The 20,980-nt window shown below is 40.5% G+C and overlaps 1 protein-coding gene across 2 annotated transcripts; it reads right to left on the reverse strand.

Moving 5' to 3' along the window:
• Positions 1 to 2,183: 2,183 nt before the first annotated feature.
• abcb11b (ATP-binding cassette, sub-family B (MDR/TAP), member 11b) lies at positions 2,184 to 19,238 on the reverse strand. 2 transcript variants are annotated; one of them, XM_015052999.1, is made up of 28 exons: positions 18,401 to 19,221; positions 18,245 to 18,263; positions 16,659 to 16,688; positions 16,519 to 16,570; positions 16,131 to 16,438; positions 15,904 to 15,991; positions 14,535 to 14,668; positions 14,287 to 14,458; positions 13,358 to 13,482; positions 13,094 to 13,268; positions 12,858 to 12,971; positions 12,650 to 12,760; positions 12,145 to 12,270; positions 11,491 to 11,694; positions 11,128 to 11,298; positions 10,842 to 11,043; positions 9,716 to 9,788; positions 9,211 to 9,331; positions 8,967 to 9,137; positions 8,735 to 8,839; positions 8,296 to 8,457; positions 7,634 to 7,837; positions 6,685 to 6,926; positions 5,785 to 5,941; positions 5,357 to 5,554; positions 4,525 to 4,731; positions 3,561 to 3,707; positions 2,184 to 3,079 (listed from the first exon to the last, which is right to left on the reverse strand). In XM_015052999.1, exons 1-28 carry the CDS (start codon positions 18,477 to 18,479, stop codon positions 2,879 to 2,881), a joined length of 4,098 nt encoding a protein of 1,365 aa, XP_014908485.1. In that variant the 5' UTR covers positions 18,480 to 19,221; the 3' UTR covers positions 2,184 to 2,878. The 2 variants fall into 2 exon arrangements, 1 of the variants encoding a protein (XP_014908485.1); XR_001427496.1 differs by lacking the exons at positions 2,184 to 3,079; positions 3,561 to 3,707; positions 4,525 to 4,731; ... (4 more) ...; positions 8,296 to 8,457; positions 8,735 to 8,839 and having other exon boundaries at positions 9,047 to 9,137; positions 9,211 to 9,315; positions 18,401 to 19,238.
• Positions 19,239 to 20,980: the final 1,742 nt, after the last annotated feature.

The raw sequence follows: 20,980 nt of genomic DNA on the forward strand, positions 1-20,980 counted from the left end.
ACATAAGCTGTGATGGGAATACGTTAAGCTAAAATAGCAAAGGTGAAAAGAAGAAAAGGAGTAAATGGCTTCCTCTTGGTGCTCAGAAAGGAGCCTAAACCTAGCTGACTTTTCAATGTGACATGTAGGTTTCTTTATCAAAGCGTTCACTAAAGCAAAACTGAAAAATAGAGGAATTATATTCTGGCTGGAATTATGTTCTGTACTGTAAGAAAGCTAAAGTGCATCAAGCAATCTAACACTCAATTATGTATTCACGCTTTTCTGCATAACATCCTTTAAAGTAGCTGAATTAGAAGTTAACGGTGTGTTACTGGAAACCTCATGGATGATGGTGTGGATGAATCTGGCACAAATCTTAAGTAACATAAAAGGGACTGCTATGGTTTAAAGTATCTTTAATAGCTCACAGATTTTCTGCTAAATCTGTGAGCAGGAAGCAGTGGCAACAGATCTGAAGAGGCCCCTGACTGAAGAGACTGTTGCTGTGTGATGGCAAAAATGATATTCTGCAGGAACATGTCCTGGATGACACCAATTGTTGGCGAACACTGCTGATCCACCTCATTTGCTTTTGCCTCTCTTCTTTAAATCTCTGTGTGGCTGAATGGCAGGTATTGAGCTTTTGAGATGATAATAACCTGCTCCTTGCTAAAAAAAAAAAAAACTAAAAAAAAACTGAAGACATCTTGTTACCATGGTTATGAATAATGCTAATTGTCCAAAGGTGAAAACAAAAGAGAAAAAAAATCCTGCCAGCTGCACAGCATCCAAAATCAGAATGAATAATTATTCAAACGTGTAAAAAAAATTTGTTAATTTTTATTTATAATATAAATTAACAAAAATCTACAAAAAAACAAATCGCAACCAATGTAACAGAGCTACTCCAACATCATGCCACGATGAGAGCCACATTTCTAGAGAATTCTCAAAGTTTCAGAGAACTTTGAAAAGAAGAAAAATCAGCTGGGAGCATCACTTCTAATTTCCTGAAAAATCCAATATGGCCGCCCACCCCATTAGAGTCTAAAGATAGCAGGAATAATGAGCTGTTTATTTGCACAGGACTGTCATCTGCTTTTTAACATGCTGTTTATTGCTGAATTCGCCAATAGTCTGGTCACTGAGGGCAATACTGAGCAAAACACACCGATTCCATGAATTTGGGAACGTCGTAACAAGAACTGACTGTTCCGGTAAAAGTAATGACAGAGACGTAGAGAAAAACAGTTGTGTTTAAAAAAAGATTAATAATTAAGTATTAGTACAAAAATAATGATTTCTTCAACATTTTAAAAGGTAAGCAATGAGTTATGTAAAAACTCGATAATGATATCCTCAAAACTCCACACCCCATTAGTGAATAAAAAGCTGATTTGGGGGGGCAATAGCTCACAGTTGGCAAACAATTGAAACAAGAACAGTAACATGCCTTGTAAATTATTGAACAGGTTACTAAATGTGTCAAAAAGTGAATTTTAGAAACAAAGAAGGTAAAAATAAACAACTGAATTGTAGATTAGATTTTTTGCTATTACCACAGCTTTGTTTTCACACACACACACACAAATGTCCCCAGTGAATTATAACCCTCAAGTCTGGACATGTGGTTTACATTTTTAAATTCAAAAAGCTTAAAAATACATCACAATTTAAACAAACCTGCTTAAGCTAACCGCTTTAGCACTGTTAGCTAAAGAGTTAATGGGAACTTGAGTTGTAAAACTACACCACCTAGTGTCTATCATGATAATAAATGCTTTAGAAGTTTGCTAGCACATTTGCTAACTGCTAAACCATTTTACTCCAGTTCTAAAGTCCCTACACTGGCTCCCTGTAGCTCAGGGAATGACTTTAAAATACTGTTGCTAGTTTATAAATCACTGAACAGCTTAGCACCACAATACATTACAGATCTGCAGGTTTCCAGCCTTCCAGAACCTCTCAGGTCTTCTGGTTCTGTTCTGCTTTGCATCCCCAGAACCAGAACCAAATTAGGAGAAGCACCATTCAGTGTCTATGCACCACAAATCTGGAACAAACTTCCTGAAAACTGCAAAAGTGCTGAAACACAGAGTGCCTTTAAATCTAGACTAAACTTAGAATTGCCTTTTTTAGTGTAATCAATTAAGATTTTAACAATGGCACTTGATTAAATTCGATTGTTGATTCTAGGCTCATAAAGGTTAAAGCTTTATTTCAGTATCAAACAAATACATAATAAATGAAAAACAAAACAAAACATGTAGGCTGATTGATTTTAACCATTCTGGTTAACAGTCAGAAGCTCCCAGAAACAGCTAAAGCTAAAGGTGATGAACATGATGAGTCCACTTATTTTTATACTTGCTATACAGGAAATTTAAATCTTCTTACATTCAAATAACTTTCAATATCATCCATCACAAATCTGTCAAGTTATGTTTATGAAACAAAAGTAAAATGTTTTTTAAAAATCCTAACACAGAAATAGATTGAAAGGATACACTGACTCACACTAAAATGCAAAAAACAAATATATTCTTCCATTACAAATTAATCACTGAGTTGACAAAGCGTGAAGTAAATCAAAATTCAAATTAAATCCAAGTTCTAATGTAAAAACGTAATTTCCTGCACTACAGCTAGCAACTAATTCAGAACAATACATTTTGTACAATTGCATAGCCATAAGAAACAAACACCTGAGCAGCAAAAAGCACATCTCTTGATTTCCGTTCTCTGAAATCCCCATCTTCTTCTCCTCTAGATACCATCATAAAAATAAATACCGCAACAATTGGCTTTTCCATCCTTTTTGTTTACTTGATGTCAAGCTAGGCATGCTTTCAGTCCTTATCTCCGAGAGAGCGCTTCCCGCTGCGCCTGCGACCAGTTAACTGATCGGCGCCCCCGTCGTCACCAGCTTGTAGTAGGCCCCGTTCAAGGCCATGAGCTGGTCGTGCGTCCCTTTCTCGATCACGAAGCCCCTGGACATGACAGCGATGATGTCCGAGTTCTGAATGGTAGAGAGGCGATGAGCGATGACGATGCACGTCCGTCCCTCTCTGGCTTTGTCCAGGGCTTCCTGCACGGTCTGTAATTACCACCGAAATGCACACACATGTAAATACAAATGCATTGATGTGTGTGAAAATGCATGCACACACGCACGCACACGCACACACACGCACACTCACACGTACGGGCAGGATCCATTATCTAATCTCCCACAAAGCAGACAAAACCATCACAATTATAGCAATTTCACAATCATGTGTTGATTACTATCATTAGAATGTTCCAGTGGAGCGGTCTCTCTGCTGCTCAGCATGGTTCAACCCTTTGAGATGGAAAAGCTGCTGCAAAGGCCCACAGATAATATTCATGTGAGAGAGGCTCCACCAGAGGGTTGGGATGTACTGTAAGCAGCTTGGGATAATAATAGACATGATGAATGATGTTAACGATGATAATAATTAACTGCCTGCCCTTTTTGCTTGTGGTGCCCAGAGAACAGTGAGCCAGCTGTGCCGCGCCAGCGGGAGACGGAGCCCCTCGGTTTACCGAAGCCCTACCTTTTCGCTTTCCGTGTCCAAGGCCGAGGTGGCCTCGTCCAGCAGCAGGATCTTGGGGTCACGTATGATCGCCCTGGCGATGGCGATGCGCTGTTTCTGACCACGAGAGAGCTGAGAACCCTGGGAGCCCACATTGGTGTCGTATTTCTGTGGAATGAGGAGGAGACAAGAACTCCCTTTACGCAAAAGGCCTTTGCTGTAATCAATGGTCAGCTGAGCTACTGTTGCCTTTTAATTCTCTGAAGTCAGTCCGAGCATTCTCTTCTAACCTCTGACATCAGCAAGACATTTGATGCAAAACCTCCACTTATGAAATACCAAGACCAGTGTGTCTGTCGCTAACACACACCACAGTGGAAGTCACTTAAATACCCTTTCTTCTTCATTCTGCCTTGTGCTTGGCATGTGTTCATCAAGCAATCTACCCAACTAAAGTGGGTGGTGAATATTAGTACAGAGTTTTGGTAATCTAGTTTTTAAGCTACAGAGTAAGTCTCCAAGAAATGACTTTGTGTTGTAGAAGAAACTACCTGCACCCATTGAGTTGCTAAAAGAATATAAACATGGAAAAGACTATGGTATAAACTGTTTTCAGTTGTTAGTTAGCTGGAAAAGGAGCCAACGGTTCTGAAATGAATTATCAGAGCATTGTGACTCTAAAGCTTAGCTTTATGTACTGTTTTTGAAGCCTGACAAGGTGGCATGAATAACTAAGTAATTTGTTGCTTTCTTGCAACATTAGTGTCTAGGATTTGAATTTTATCTGGGATAGTATAGTGCTGTGCTTAATGGAAAGACTTGGGTCTTCTTTCTACGCAGTAAAAAGTTCATTGCAAAGAAGTTAACTTTGGATATGTTTTGCGCAACGAGTTCCTAATACCATTCACTGCTAACCACTTTCCTGAACACCCATTATCTCAACTCCATCATTCGCCGAAGCACATCCACTGAAAATCTACGGTACCTCTGGGAGCGACATCACAAAGTCATGAAGCTGGGCCTTCTTGGCGGCCGAGATGATTTCGTTCATGCCGATTTCCCGCAAGTTGTCGCCGTACTTAATGTTCTCCGCAATGCTGCAGTCAAACAGAACGGGCTCTTGGGAAACGATGCCGATCTTGGAACGAAGGAAGGGCACGTTGACGCGGGTTGATTCATGGCCGTCAATCAGCTGCAGGAAGGAAATAGATTTTGCCATTAGTAGAAAGTGATCTAATGATTGTGGACTGGAAATACAATCCCCATAATGAGCTATCATCGCACTATCTCTACTGTAATTTTGCTCCCGTCTACGCAGAGGTGATTCTGTCCTCTTTGAATATCAGACGGACAATTAAGGCGACATGCTTTCAAAACCGTTTCCGTCGCAATTAAGACCATTTGATTCTTGGCAGAGATTCCTACCTGGCACAAAGACAGCCCACTCGAACAAGGACTACAGATTTTAAAGAGGATTCACTCAGCATTTCTCACTGGATGGACTGAAGTAACGTGGAACACATCCATCAACACACACACGCTGAAAGTCTAGCAATTATTCCTTGATATGAAACATCAAGAGTTATTTCCAGTTATGATGAGCCTCATTAGAGTGATCATACATAACGTTTAGCCGTCTGAAAGTTCAAAATGTGGCATTTAAAAAAGGTCAGCAATAGCTGTGCTAGTAAAGTGGTGGCAGGTTAACACGTGAGAAAATGTGGAAAGGTTTCATGGCTGTGAATACCTCTGGAGGCAGTGTACCCTCAATGAAACTGGCTGACAGTCAGTAGTCGGATGTTGCTGGTTTTCCTCACCACTTTTCCGTGATCCGGGTCGTAGAACCTCTCCAGCAGCTGGACGCTGGTGCTCTTCCCACAGCCGCTGCTGCCCACAAAGGCTAACGTCTGACCGGGCTTCACCGAGACGTTCAAGCCGTTCAGGACCTGGATGTCAGGCCTGGTGGGGTAGGTGAACTTACACTCGATGAAGTCAAGGTTCCCTTGGAAGTTATCCTAAAAAAAAAAAAAAAAAAACACGACAGAAAGTGAAAACGGAGCCCAAAGATTATGTTTTATAAAGTGACTTTTTTTTTGTCTCCTCCTTTCCAACAAACCCACACACTTCTTTCCTTTGATCTAAAACAAACTGTAGATGATAAGACTTGCGTCTAGTCTGCCTGCTTTTGCTGTCTCAGTGGGGAATGTGGCAGGATGAGACACTGACCAATAACGTGCCTCCGTACCCATTTTTCTCCCCTGTTGCTGTAGACGCTGATTGAAGGCACGCGGTCCAGCAGCTGGAAGAAGCGCGCCGCTGAAATCTTGGCCTTGGCGTAATCCGGAGTGTAAGACGAGGCTCTGCCTAAAGCGGTGCCGCTGGTGACGATGGCTGAGATCACCCTGAAACAAACGGCGATATGTTGCGATCTCTCTTCATGTAAGCCTTATCTCGGGTGACATTTTTCATAGATCTGTCATCTTTTTTTCTTTTTTTCTTTTATCAGTGACTCAGACTCCTAACATGACAAGTATTTTTCTGATAGCTTGTGACTGAAAATATAAGAGCATATAAATTCAACACCTTCCAAAGGAGTTCATAGTTCATACATCATAATTTTCAACCTTTTTAAAGAGATTTAATCAACACAATGTCATTCATAATTATGAATGAAGAAAGATGAATGTATTTATCTTGAGTCAATACTTTGCACTCCAACTTTTTTCGGTATGTCAGCAAGAAACCAAACAGTTATCCATCTATGGAAAAATAATTAAAGATTAGCCAGACATCCACTAAAATCCATTTCTTAATTTTAGATTTGGACTTTGACTAAGCCATTCTAACATGTGCAAGCTTTAATCTAAACCCTTATATTATTTCACCTGGAAGACGAAACTCTTTTGGTGCCCTTGAGTATTGTCAATAAAAATCCTTAAATATAAATACAGCTCACCTGGTATGGGCCCATAAGTTTTATATAAAGTATGATGTTTGTGTGTTGTTGTTTTTTAAATCCATTTTATTTATTACTTTTAGTTATTTTGTGTATTTTATGGATATTTAAAATGTCTCCCAGTGTTACTTACAAAATTAAAGCTTATTGATATTTGGAGGTCACAACACTTTGGTATCCTATTCCCACCTGAACACCAGGCTGAAATGGAGTCCTTCTTGTTCCACCAGGTAGCCTCCGAACCTGAAGGACGCGGCATTTGTCAAGAAGACCACGCACTGCGCGAAGCCGTAACAAGCGCCGTAGACGTTCGCCTTCTTCAAGGCCGCTTGATACGGCGCGGTCAAGTGCGCCTCGTACATCTCCACGAAGCTCCGCTCCTTCCCCAGGCCGGCGATGGTGCGAATGTTGTTCAAGGCCTCGCCCGAAATCTGCAAACAAAGAAAAAAAAAGAGAGAGAGACAGGAGAGTCGAGAGATTAAAGGACAGATAGAGCAGAGAAGATGTTTCTAATTTGCGTGTCTTTTAATATGTGAGGGAAAGTAAGATCTAGATAAAGCAGTGGCTCGGTTCTTATCTGTTTCCTCTCCTATTGAGACCGCAGTAAGCCAATTTTCCCCCCCACAGGGATCATTAAATTTTCATCTAATCCACTTTACTTGGATGGGGTGGGGTTTGCTGCACTGGTATAATTAACATGGCACAAAGAAAGTTCACAGTAAATTGACTTTTGAACACTTTTTTTGAACTTTCTGACTCTTACTGTATTGTTTTTTTTTTTTTTTACTCTGTGCCCTTCAGGCACATTAAGTTTTAGGCTTGGGTGGCTCAGGCTCAAGCTGAGGAAACACTTTTTCTGCTCTCAAGTGAGAGGCATATTTTTTTTTTTATATAAAGAGGCTCCAACATGGAGCTTAAAATAGACATTCCTGTCAAGTCTTCTCTTATCAGCTGACTGTGGGTTAGACAGCAGATGTCAGCCGACACCTTTAAGGTTACTAAGGTTGTTGTGCTGATACTGTTGACTTGTCATTTACTATCTGAATGATGACATTTTCAGACTATTCTGACAAATAGGTTCCAATTACATGTGAAAAACTGTGTTTTGTGTGATTTTTTTTATTATTATTATTTTGACCTGCCCGGCTGACTCCATGGCCTGCTTGTCCTGCTTGGCGAAACCTGTGAGCATTTTGGCCTGGAAGCCGCCGGAGAGCGCGATGAAGGGCAGGAAGCAGAGGATGAGCAGCGTGAGCTTCCAGCTGAAGTAGAAGGACATGATGACGGCCACGCCGATGTTGGTCAGGGAGTTGACGATCATGCCGATCTGGGAGCCTGTGGCCTGTAGAGGAATCCAGAGAGGTTAGAATTACAAACTCAAACTGTACAAATCATTAGGGCTGAAACCATTAACTGGATTAATCGATTACTGAATTAATCGTCAACTAATTTTATAAATAATTAATTGTTAAATAGAATGCATATATATATATATATATATATATATATATATATATATATAGATATATATATATATATATATATGTGTGTGTGTGTGTTTCAGCCAAAACTCAAGTGGCAATTTTAGCTTCACCTGGCTCAAATTCACTAAAGGAATATCATAAAATGTTAATTTAAATGAATTATTTCCATTTTTTAAATGTATTTCTAACATTGTTTTTAAAATAGGACTTTAGTGGTTAAATGAAAAATCTGAAGAATGTATAAATTTTCCTGTGCGGTTTATCGTCAGAATAATCGATCACTGAAGTAATCATTAGTTTCGAGGCTTTAACTCACCCCTTGCACTTGCGAGGCGTCGGTCGCCAGGCGTGTGGTCAGAGCTCCGGGGCTGTTCCTGTGGTCATCAAACCAACCGATTTCCTGGCCCAGCATGGCCTGAAACCCAATTCGTCGCAACCTGCGGGTCAGCAGCTCTCCGGACTTGGCAAACGCGTAACCCTGCAGACACACGCAGACAGGAATGGTTTTCATTAAATCTAAAATGCCGTCACGCGAACACAGTGTAACATCTCTATTCTGACTTATGAACTCCCGGGACTCGATATTCCCCTCCTAAGGAAATGAGGTGAGGTTTTTTTTTTTTTTTTAATTCGATACAGGTATTCATTTATCAACGTGAGAGTGTTCTGTTCTGACTTCTTGTGCTCTCTTTAAGACAGCAGAAGAAAAAAAACAGTGAAGCAATCGGTCTTGTCGGAGCTAACTGCTGCTCTACCTGCAGCATCTGGGTGAAGAAGGAGACGACTCCAACCATGACAAAGAACACGCAGATTCCATTAATCTCCCTCCTCTGAGCGTCGGGGTCTGTCACCGAGAAGGTCTGCAAACATGCAGCACAAAGACGCGGAAGAAGAAGGAAAAATATTCAATATGTCCACATGTGAATAGTCTAGGAAAGATATCTGAAAGTTTTCAAGTGTTTTATAGAGTTTTCCCTCAGATCTTACCGCCAGGATTTGACTGAACAGCAGCGAGTAAACTGGGTTAACGCCTCCGTTGACTGCAGCCCCCAGAGACCCAAACACCATGTAGGGCCACTCTGGAGCGTTGTACTTTAGAATCCTGGCAACCGGAGCAGGTTCCACCAGCTCCTCTTCCTCCTCCTCCGGTGTGGATTTCTGAAGGTACACGCAGGTTAGCTGTGCTGACTGATTAAAGACGGCGAGGCTAAAAATAGACATTGCAACCCACCTTGTATTTGTCTTCTTGAGACATAGAGTAGGCTCTGGGGCCGAGGTCTCCAACGACGGGAACCGAGGAGTCCGGGATCAGGTTGGAGAGCTGGGACCGGGAGCGCTGGCGGATCGAAGCTCTGCTCAAAACAAATCGTCTCAGACGTCCTTCGCTTATTGCACGCTTACATATTCAAGGTGTTTTCGTACAATGTAACCACTCAGCACTGTTGTAGTAATTGAACTTATTAATGGGAACCTTTCAGCCTCTCTCTCTGTCCTCTCGCCGCAATATTTAAGCGGCTCTGGATGACAGCGTAAGCTAAACGTTCTAAATGTCGAAGGAAATATAAAAGGTAATTAACTAAATTACGGTGACGGTGATTGCTGTGGCACAGTCGATTTCAGTTGTAATAAGACAGCTGGAGCAGTCCTATTTAGATGCACATTTAAAGCTGAGTAAATGAATGCGAAACCCGAAGTCAGTGAAAGAGCAATTAATGTAGACAGTGTTCGGACAATACCTTAAACTGGCGCGATAGCTGCCCGCTCTGGATAGATTTAACCTCTCTGGCTCTGGCTCGCCACCCTCAGCCACTAATAGAAGACAGGAGAAAGGAAAGTGATTCGTTTCACATAGTTCTCTGATCAGCTATTCCTTTATAAATAGAGGAAGAGTACAAGCAGTATCTACTATGTGTGTGGGTGTGAGTTCAGCAGACAGTGTCTGAGCACGGAGATAAAAGTCGAAGGGACAGTAACTTGCTTGAACTGGATTTTTTTTTTTTTAAAAAACGTATCTCTTTAATAAAGTAACAATCCTAAAAGCTTAAATGGAAAGAAACTGGACATATTTTGGTGCATTATTAAAAAGTCATCTTTGATTCTGGGCGTGACATGTGAGTCTAAAATTTGCAATCAGAACAATGTATCAATTTTTGAGAACAATCTTCGATTTTTCTCACAAGCTATACAATCTTACCTTCAGTGGATCAGTTCGCCACTAACAGGGCTGTCAATGTCACTAATGGAGCAGTCAAGGTCATCAATGAAGATATTAAGGTCACTAATAGGGGACTGCAAAGTCACCATTTAGTTCGTGAAGGTCATTACTATGGTCAACAAGGTCACCAAAGGGCCTTTTAAGGTCATTAATAGGGTCATCAAGTTGATTAATTGGGTAGTTAGGGTGACCAGTTGGTCCTTTAGGGTCATTAATATGTCCATTGAAGTTAATTATAGGTCCATTAATGTCATTAATGGGGTTATCATGGTCATTAATTGGTGAGGTAAGGTCACAAATCGGGCAAATAAGCTTACTAATGGGTCCATTAAGGTTATTAACGTGCTTATTAAGGTTACCAACAGGTTCGTTAAGGTTATTAACTGGGCCATCAAGTTCACTAGTAGAGCTGTTAAGGCCACTAATGGAGCTGTTAGCATGCTAACACAGAACATGTCGAAGTCAACTCATTTGCAAAAGGGGAATTTACATAACTCTGCAACAGTTTGTGTTATCAGAAAAATGTCAATATAATTTTGAAAGCAAAGAAATTGTGTACTATTGTTGTAGGTTCTGGCTTTGAAAGAAAGACTTTCTCAATATTTGGCAGCTGACGAGGCCAGATTTATTTAAAGTGCTCGACTCACTTTGCCGGGCCTTCTCATTCAAAGCCTTGTCTCCCTGGCTCTGCAGGGTGACAAGAGTGAAGTACACCCCCTTCCTCTCCAGCAGTTCATTATGTTTGCCCCTCTCCACAGCCTGGCCACGCTCGAAGCCAACAATGACGTCTGCGTTCTTTATGGTGGACAGTCGGTGAGCAATAGAGATGGTGGTGCGTCCCATGCGTACCTGTAAGAAAGCCCAAAGCATTTCAGATTTCATGACTGTAACTGGGTTACCTGGAAACAGAATGCATGCCCAAGACATACATACTTTATCCAGAGCTTCCTGAACGATGGCTTCACTCTCGTTGTCCAGAGCAGAAGTCGCCATGTCCAGCAGTAAGATACGAGGGTTCCTGACCAAAGCCCGAGCGATGGCTATCCTCTGTTTCTGCCCTCCGCTCATCTGGCCCCCACCCTCGCCCACCAATGTGTCAAATTTCTGCAGGATTTAAGAAAAGAAAAGAAAATTGTACTTTTCAAAGTACAATAACAGCCAGTTATATGCTTGTACTTTTTCCACATTGTGTTTGATGATCTGGAACAATAAAGATGCAAAAACAAAAATCCCCCAACAAAAACAAATCTTTAACTTGGATGTTTCTCGTCCTCTTTCTCTCTCTGTGTGTCAAACCTGTGGGAGGTCCATGATGAAGTTGTACGCATTCGCCTCCTTCGCAGCGGTGATGATGTCCGCCATGGAGACCCCGGGTCGACCGTAGCGAATGTTCTCCGCGATGGTGGTGGCAAACAGAACAGGTTCCTGCTCCACTATGCCAATGAGAGAGCGCAGCCATTGGATGTTCAGGCCTTTGATGTCGTGACCGTCCAGCGTCACCTAAGACAAAGGGGACAGTGAGCAGAAGCCGATGCTAAACTTGATGGATGATGCTATTAAAGCAGCGTGCCACGCGAAGGCCCCCCCCAGCCCTTTTTTTTCTTCTTTCTTTGCAACAATGGTAGTTTGAAACGAAAAGGCTGTCAGTCTTTTCGAAAACCTTCAGAAAGCGATATGTCTTTTCTGATAGGCTGGAAAAGAGGAAGGGAGGGTGCGCGAGGGTGTGCAGTTCTTTCAAAAAGTGAAAAATGAGGCTGTTAGGAACCATTAACTGAATAATGAAACGGATTATCATGTACCTCTGTCACCCTCAGGGGATGGTTATTTTTTGAGAGCCGAAAAAGGAGGGAGGAGTATATCGAGGGAAGCTTCGGTCTCAGGAGAAGCGATGGGAGGAATGATGGAGGAACCGGTTCATTATGAGTGCGATACGCCGAGGCCGGCACCTACCATGCCCTCTTTAGGGTCGTAGAAGCGCTGAATGAGCTGGATGGCGGTGCTCTTCCCCGCTCCACTCGGCCCCACGAAGGCGGTGGTCTCACCTGACTTCACCGCCACGCTGAGCTGGTCCAGGATCTGCTCACAGACAGGCTCTTTGCTCCATAATCAGAAATATACTGACTTGCAGAAATCTAATCTCAAGGGGTCGGCGTTATTGGATATTTGAATTATGGAGGCAGACACAAAGAGGACAAAATGTTGGATGAACAGACAGCTGGCTCTGAAATACCGTGTCTCTTTAAAAACTAACATTTTTTACATGGCATAATCAGAGCTTATTATACATAATTAGGAATTTAGAAATCAATAGTTTCTTCTCTCCAAAGTAAAAATAAATAAATATTTGATTTATTTTTACTTTAATTGTTCAGTTGGAGCTTCCTTGTATGCGTTCAGGGTTTAAAATCTGAAAAAATCATAAAGCCTTCAAATATTTTTTTTATTAGTACTTTACCTTAACTTCCGGTCTGGATGGATAGTGGAAGGTCACATTGTGGAATTCGATATCTCCCTTGACCCGGTCAAGCTTGTATCCAGCTTCTGATAAGCAGTCGATTTCTGGCTCCTGGGACGACAAATCAAAGGTAATGAAAATGTATGATAAGGCAGTTATTTAAGCTACAATTTTCAGTGGGAAGATGTAAAGGATGAGGCATTCCTACCCTGTCAATAGTCTCAAATATTATAGTAGCAGCGCCGCGGCCGGCTGCAAACGACTCCAAGCATGGGGAGGCCTGACCCAAATTCATGGCTGCAACCAGCACCCCGAAAAAAACCTGAAGGAAAACAGAAGGTTTTGCTGGAGGTTTTCTTTTCTCTACATTTCCAGATAGTATTAACAAAACTCTGACTTATACAAGATTTGTAAGACATGCATTGCGTGTTAAGTCGTATGTACCTGCAGCAGCGTTCCTGGCGTGTACTCCTCAGTGTCGATCACCAGAGTGGAGCCGTACCAGAAGGCGAGTGCGTAACACAGGAAGATGATCAGCCACATGTACCCAGTGAAGAAACCCATGATCATCCCCTTCCTGATGCCCCATCGCTGCGCCGAGACCAAGTTCCTGTCGTACCTATAGAAAACGACAGAGGCTCGACTTCAGTTCCACAGAAAAGAATTGACGCTGCTCGCTTCCAGTTTGTGCCCTTGCACAATCCGCACCTGTCCACTTCCTTTTTCTCCCCTCCGAAAGCAGCGACAGTCCTGATGGAAGAGAGGACTTCGTCGGCCACGGCGCCGGCCTTAGCGTAGGCCTGCAGCTCCATCCCTGTCAGCTTGGCCACAAACTGCATGGGAAACGGATGCAAAGTTGATTAAAGAGGGTCGAAACTCACTCCATATATAAATATATGCTAGGTCAACTGAAAAAGTCAGAGACTTGTAGAAACCTTCATAAGTTCATTTTCAAGTTACAGCACCTAGAAATGTATTTGTTTGGTTTTTTACAACTTTAGCACAATAATAAGATTAAGCCCGAAGCCATTTTTAGTTTCTCTGCAATCATATTATTTGGGGGTTAGATAGTCCATCTAAATCTAAACCTGCTATATTGTATATGTAAAAATACATTTTTTCCCCAAAGAAAATCAGTTTAATAAATGTTTTATTGTTTAGTATCCTCATTAGTGAGGATTTACTTTTTGCCCTGCAGTCCAAAACTGGATTTGTTTTAACTAATGGCAGGCCACAAATTTCATTAAATTAAGAAAACATTTTTTTCTAGTTTTAGTCAATAATAAACAACATTTATATTGTTGTTTAGAGATCCAAAACATAAAAAACTTTACTTTTGATTAAAAACAAACAATAGAAATCATTCAACCATATGAGAGATGACAAATTTAGCATACATAGCAATAAAAATTAAATGATAAAGTTATCAAATATACCATAATGAACAATTTCTACAACAGATACAATAGAAAAGCTTTCCAGCTTCTTTTTAAAAACGGACTTTTGACCAGCTTTAATGAGAAATTAAGTCAAGATTCTACTTGTTACAAGTTAAAGTGAGGTTGAAATGTCAAGATAAGTGCCAGTTAATTAAGTCGAGGTAATTTACACACAACGAAGAGCAGTTGTTTTCTCACCAGAGCCATGAGACCTGCTCCAACCCCAATCAGTGGACTGACGGCGATGATGACGAGCGTCAGCTTCCATCCCTTCACGAACCCGATGCAGAAGCCGCACACAAACGTGGTGAAGCGCTGGACGAATATGGCGACCTGGTCGGCGATGGCGTCGTTGATCTTGTTTATGTCACTGTTGAGACAGAGAGTCTGTAAGTCAGACTCCTGGGCTGCAGCCCAGAGTGTCAACCCGTCTGTCCCCGACTCACTCCGACATGCGCGTGTTGAGCTCCCCGACAGAGGTGCAGTCAAACCAGCCGATCTCCATCCTCATCACTTTACTGAAGTACATCTTTCTGATGAGCTGAATCTGTCTGGCAGCGGCCGTCACCCACAGAGAGATCTGTCAGTGGAGGGAAAGGAGGTCATGCTTACGTTTGGTCAGTTAGGTTTTGAAGAATTACATTAATCTGTTTACAAAGGCTTTTTTTAAAAATTATATCACAATTAGAATCAGCTACGCAAAGTAGTAATACAATATTGCTGAAGAGCCAGAACACCAGTATTTATTTTTCAAATAAAAACCTGAAAATTGTGGCAGGCTTAAGAATTTTATGAATGTGTGCAAAACTTTGTCAATATTCTGCCAATGACGAAAAACTTACAATTTTGCAATTGCGATGTTCTGATCAATAAGAAATGCAATGAAAATCTCACACGAATAGGTTTGTTCACACGGTAACAAAAAAAACATTCGGTGCCGTTATCTTCCAGCTACTTCCTGCAGTCTTCTTTGTAGTTTGCAGCAGTGGTAACATCCTGTTGTTGATCATGTAACTTATGTGATTCAAAAAGAAGTGTGTCCATTGCAGTTTTGCAAGACAAACTATTTTAATACAGGTTTGGTGCTCATCCTGCCACCAAACCTTTTATGGACAAACAAAAGTTGTTTTTTTTGTTGTTGTTTTTTCCAAAATTACACATTTCCATTACGCAAATTTATGGAAACACAGCTATTCTAAGTTAATTTGTGCGTAATGCAGTAAAAGCATCAAATAAGCAAAATATATTAATTTTTCGCTTTGATATTAAGGCAGGCAAAGTAAACAATACCAGGAAGTCACTTCTGGTTACAGAATGGGAAGCTAATATGGAAAACTGATTTTCAAAGCCTGTCTTCAGCTTTAACTGAGGTGGATCAGCAGTCCCAGGTTTAGTTTCATTATATTAGACTGTTTCATCATGTTTTTGATTCTCTTTTCATTTAATTTAGCCTTTTATATTAATTGTTGATCATAGTGCTTTAATTACTTTTAAAGCAATGGGGACAGGCTCCAGAGCTTCAGCCAATAGATGGCCCATTTGAGTTTGAGTCAAAAGAAAGGGTTAAAAGTTGAATAGTGAATAGTGGGAGGATTTAAAAGCTTGACTTTTGGCCACTAGACTCACAAAATGGTGATGATGATGATCATACCTAGGATTAGTGATTTAGTTTATTAACGAAGGAACGCCATCCCAGTATATCTGATGTTCTACATCTAATTTGATTCAATGATTTCACAATTGATTGGGTCAAATAATTTCAAGATGGCTTCTTCGTGAAGCTAATGCTGCAAAGATGAACATTTCAGGACTAACCTGTAAGTATCCTAGCAAGAATACAGATACTCCAATTCCAACATAATAGAAAGCAAACATGGTCATCTCATGTTCAATGTCCAGAATCCTGAAAGTCAGCACACAGCCACTTAATAAAACATACACAAAAAACCTAAATGCATATGTGGCTTTTTTAACAAACAACGTCTTCATAGTGCATTCACAGTTCAAAGAGATAACCTCATGCATTTATATAGCCCACTTACCCACAGGACATGTTTCTGAGAGGAACAAGCATCTCTAACGTGGAGTTGATGATTAGGCCCAGATCCGACTGGTTCAGAGGCTGAGTCGGGTCTTGGATTATGGTGTAGTTCCTCTTCCACCGGATGGTGTTGTTCACGCACTCCTTGCGGTCGTCCCTCAGCTCGGTGAGCTCGATGTCATACTCAATGAAGGTGTCGGTGAGCAGGCCGAACACCAGCAGCATGAGCGGCTGGGCCGAGCCGTGCAGCACGGCGCAAAAGCTGCCCACTATCATCATCGCGACGTCCTTGCAAGTGGAAAAGCGGAACTGGGCAGCAAACATCGACAACGCGCTTTGTGTTACAGGGAGAAATCTCACGAAAACACAAAAAGTGGAAGGATTGTTACCAGCTGGAAGAAGCCGACTCTAATTGCAGGTTGCTCTTGGTTTTCTTTAACCCTGGTTGGGAAGTGGGGAGGTCAACTCTTTTATTTACAAGGTGAGTGGAATTAGGAATTCAGAACATCTACTGCCATTTAGTACTTACTTCTCCTTGTCCTTTGAATTAGTCATGGACCTGCATGGAACAAAGCAGAACTGTGAGTCACTGCCCCCAGGTAACCCTTTTATATTATGGTACAATGAGGACTTAATACAAAATGTATAGAGAGTCCCTTCTGTTCTCTGGAACTTTCTGCAAACAGCTAAAGCCTCCCTGAAATAAGAAAATATGTTCTCGTTTAACCTTCTGAAAAAGGAGATTTTTCAACAATAGCATACTCTGAGATGCTGGGGGTTCTTGCATGAATAGGTCCCTTCCTCTGCCAATCCCAAAACCAATCAAAATGCAGGAAATCATAGCATTACTCCACAGCAGAAACGTGACGTAGTCTCCGTGCTCTCAGCCACAAACCTCCAATGACTGCACATGTGCTAAAGCAATGGAAAACCTGATTATGGTGCAAATAATGACACATCATATCACAAATCTAAAAATCATCTCACATTGTTTCTTTAGCTTGGTTTCTGTCAGCAATCTCACATCAAAGTTGCGTTAATAATTTATCTGCTTGATTATTGAAATCAATCCATGCTGGCTGACTGGAAAAAGGTACATTTTAAAAACATTCGAGAAGAAAGCCTGTGATCAAAGTGAAATAGATGATATCTGAATATACAGTCTATTGGTGGTTTTTCATTAATATTGAGCCATTGTACCAGCTCAAGAAAAATGCAACCAGCAATTAACTTCCTGTGTTTAATGCTTTCCTTAAGTTGATTTTTGTATTCTATTTGTGTTCTTCGTAAAGGTGCTATGGAGGTTATCAATGTTGCTGACAGGTAGCAGACAACAGTGTCAGCTGAGGTTGTGGAGTGGGATTGAGTTGACATTACATCTTTTCTTAGGGATGATATTAACCTCTTCAGACCCTGGGATTGTGGCCCAAATTTTGTGAAAATTAAAAAAAGAAGGTATAATTGTTTCCCTTCAGATACATTTAATTATTTCTCCTGATAGATCTGCAAAAACATTTTATCCAAAGTGAGTCTTCTGCACACTTGCTTCCCTGATGGCAGACGGTGATTTTAATCGTTTTGGTCATGTCAACAAATATGTACAAGATATAAATTAAGTAAAATCTATCTTTTTGATCGCAAACACGAAGACTCACTCTAGATAAAAGAAATTTACCAGATCTGTCATGACTAATTTAAACACCAACTTGAGGTCATTCCTTATGTTTTCAGATGTTAAAGAGCCGAGGCTTTGACTAAATTGCTCCGGCTTTGAGATGTTTTATGTATTTATTAAAATGTAAGATTCTGAAACAACTACATGATGCTGGCATATTCTTTTAGGGTTATCAGACTGCAAGGGGTACATTTCAGATTTTATTTGATGTTCTTAAAAACTTTGTTTTCCACTTCATAAAAAAGTGGAAATAACAGTTTTGTACTTTTGTGTTGGTTTGTCATGCACAATCCTAATAATATACATGAAAATTGTGGGTGCAAGGAGTCAAGGTGCGAACAAATGGTCATTTTATGGATAAGAACCTATATTGTATGTATTGTTAGGAAAGTATGACAGTTTTTTGTTTCTAGCATTTAGTATTTTAACGCTATACTTACATGTAGGAGCCCGCTGGTCCTGCAACACAAACACAGAACGGATAATATAATAAATATTCTATTTAGTGTCTATCTAACCACTCTTTCTGCATTCATTGCAACTTGATTAATAGTCATTATTGTTAAAAATAATTTATATAGGACATAGTACATTACCTTCGTCTGAAACTTCATAGCTGTGGTTATCCTGCCCCAGTTTTTTTATGCTGTGGAGCTTTACAGATCCCGTCGGCATGGTGACAAAATCAGCCGCGGACGTCTGAGGATGAAACCCAAACTCCGAGTCGGATTAATTCACAGATGCAAGCAAGGTATGTTCCCAATCTGATCTCTCTCTTCTTCACAATTAAAAGTCCAGGCAAGTATAAACTCCACAGTACGATCGGATGACGCGCGGCACCTTTGGAAGGTGGTTGTAGTTGTGACGGTTTTTCAGGTAGGTTCGTATCGACATCCTCTTCACGTTGGCAGCCGGGTCACGTGGTGTTATTTGGGCTTGGTTGGACCTTAGGGTCAGATTGCTTTGTTTGAAGGTAAGTGTCCTATCGGTTCCTGTACTGAAAAGGCCAGTGAACTTGCAGAGCAAACAGTTCCCTCGCAGAAGCCCTGTGCTCTTTCTGTGTATTTGCCAAATGTGGCCAACGTGTCCAGGGGAAATAATAGCGTCAAATGGTGACTATGTGGTTCCTCAAGAAGAAGTCAATCTTGTAATGAACTGAGTGGCATTATGAGTGCCAGTGTTTTAGCAATCAATTGGGTGAAAAACATGTTTCAGTTCTGAGTGACTTTAATAGAGAAACTGCTTCAAGTCAAGACTTCATTAGAATCTAATTAGGCCAGGAAGTGCACTAAAGGAAAATGCAAAGGTTTCAGTGAATGTATCCAATGATTTAGCAGCTGTTCTTCAATAGCAAGGTTGAAAAGTCTGTAGGATGAATAGTAACTGTTGTTCTATGATTCAATGGGAAATATGCCAGCGATAATGAATTGAAATAGATTTAATTTTGCGAGCGAGAGATGTTTTGATGGTTTTTGATACCAGCTATAAGCCATAATCATCTAGATTAGCTAAAATAAACCCTTGAGACATATCAATGTGACTGTAATGCACCCATACAATACATTAGTTTTATTTTTTCAACAGAATTACTTAAACTTTTCAACGATAATGTCCAAACTTCTCAGGTTATAGCTCTGGAGACAAAAATATAGCAAAGAAAAATACCTGTAAGCATTTTAGAAGGTATCATGGCTCATTTAATGGTGCTGTAGTTTTATTGCATCGGCATACATCACTGATTAAGTAATAAAGTCAGTTTTAACTAGTGACTCATTAGCTAATGTCAGCAAGAAGTATCAATATTGGATTATGGTAATAAATGATCTAGTTTGCCAGTCAGTTTATTTTCACCACAAAATTTTTAACAATACATTTTAATTATACATGTCTGCTGAGGACAGTCAACAATAATTAACTTCTGTTCATTTTCTCCACAAAGATCTGGAATCTTCTTCATGGCACAGTTTTATTTAAACGTCTTCACAAAAAAGTAAAGCTATTGTACATTATACAGTGCACGTTATTCTAAACAATGTAGCAGCAAAAACCACATGTACTATTTCTTTGGGGGTTTTTTGTTTGTTTTTTTGGTAAACATGCTTGTTTTGTAAAAGAATGGCCAGAAACTGCAGTCATTCCACATAATTTTGATGGGAGATATTATATTATGATCATTAACTTATTTTAAAAATAGTAAAATGATCAGATCTACAACCCAATGTACGTGTACTCAAATTAACAAGTGACACTATGCATCCTTCAGAAATTAGTTGATTAACATATTAGCTTCACTAACCGTGCTTGCTGTCGTTAACCTGTTGGTCTCAGGTTGTCATTCACAATGACAGGGGTGTCAAACTCCAGTCCTCAAGGGCCGCTGTCCTGCAGAGTTCAGATGTGCCACAGGTAAAAAACAGTGGAATGAAATGGCTTAATTACCTCCTCCCTGTGTAGATCGGTTCTCCTGAGCCTTGCTAATGACCCAATTATTCTTTTCAGGTGTGGTGCAGCAGAGGCACATCTAAAAGTTGCAGGACAGAGGCCCTTGAGGACTGGAGTTTGACACCCCTGTCACGAGAGGACCCAAATTTGGGTCCTCTTGTGACAGACAGGGTAAATATCCATTGTAAGTGAATATAGATTATATTAATGATATAAAGTTAGTTAATTTCAGTAATTCTTAAAATTGCATCTCATCAGTTGCTACCTCACACACACATTGATATATTTTAAGTATTTATTTCTGCTAAGCTATGGAATATATCAAAATCAACTTCTCACCTGTGAAATGTTGTTCAGAGGTCGCATACTATTCGTTTTTGTTTTGCCATAACAGCTGGAAGCGGCACCAAAAACTGACGTCTTCACTCTCGGAGGAACAGTTGCGTGTTCCGCAATTCAAGATGGCGACGATACAGTTCTAGGCAATTAAGTTAATTCCGCTAATGGTTGACTAACTAAAGTCAGCAAGATGTACCTACATGTAGCTAATGGTTTAAATGTCATTTTTGAATGTGAATTTTAAAAAAAAATCATTAATTTTATCGAGGCATAAAACAAAACCTTCCTCTATATTTCACTTGTTTCATTTGACACAGCTGCTCTTGGCTATTTTTAAAGGTCGTCAGACATATTTATAGAGATTCTGTTACTGTTAACTTCAGTCCTCGTGATAC

This window comes from Poecilia latipinna, unplaced genomic scaffold (assembly GCF_001443285.1).
Source record: "Poecilia latipinna isolate Pla-1442-1.1 unplaced genomic scaffold, P_latipinna-1.0 Scaffold1152, whole genome shotgun sequence".
NCBI classification, from domain to species: domain Eukaryota; kingdom Metazoa; phylum Chordata; class Actinopteri; order Cyprinodontiformes; family Poeciliidae; genus Poecilia; species Poecilia latipinna.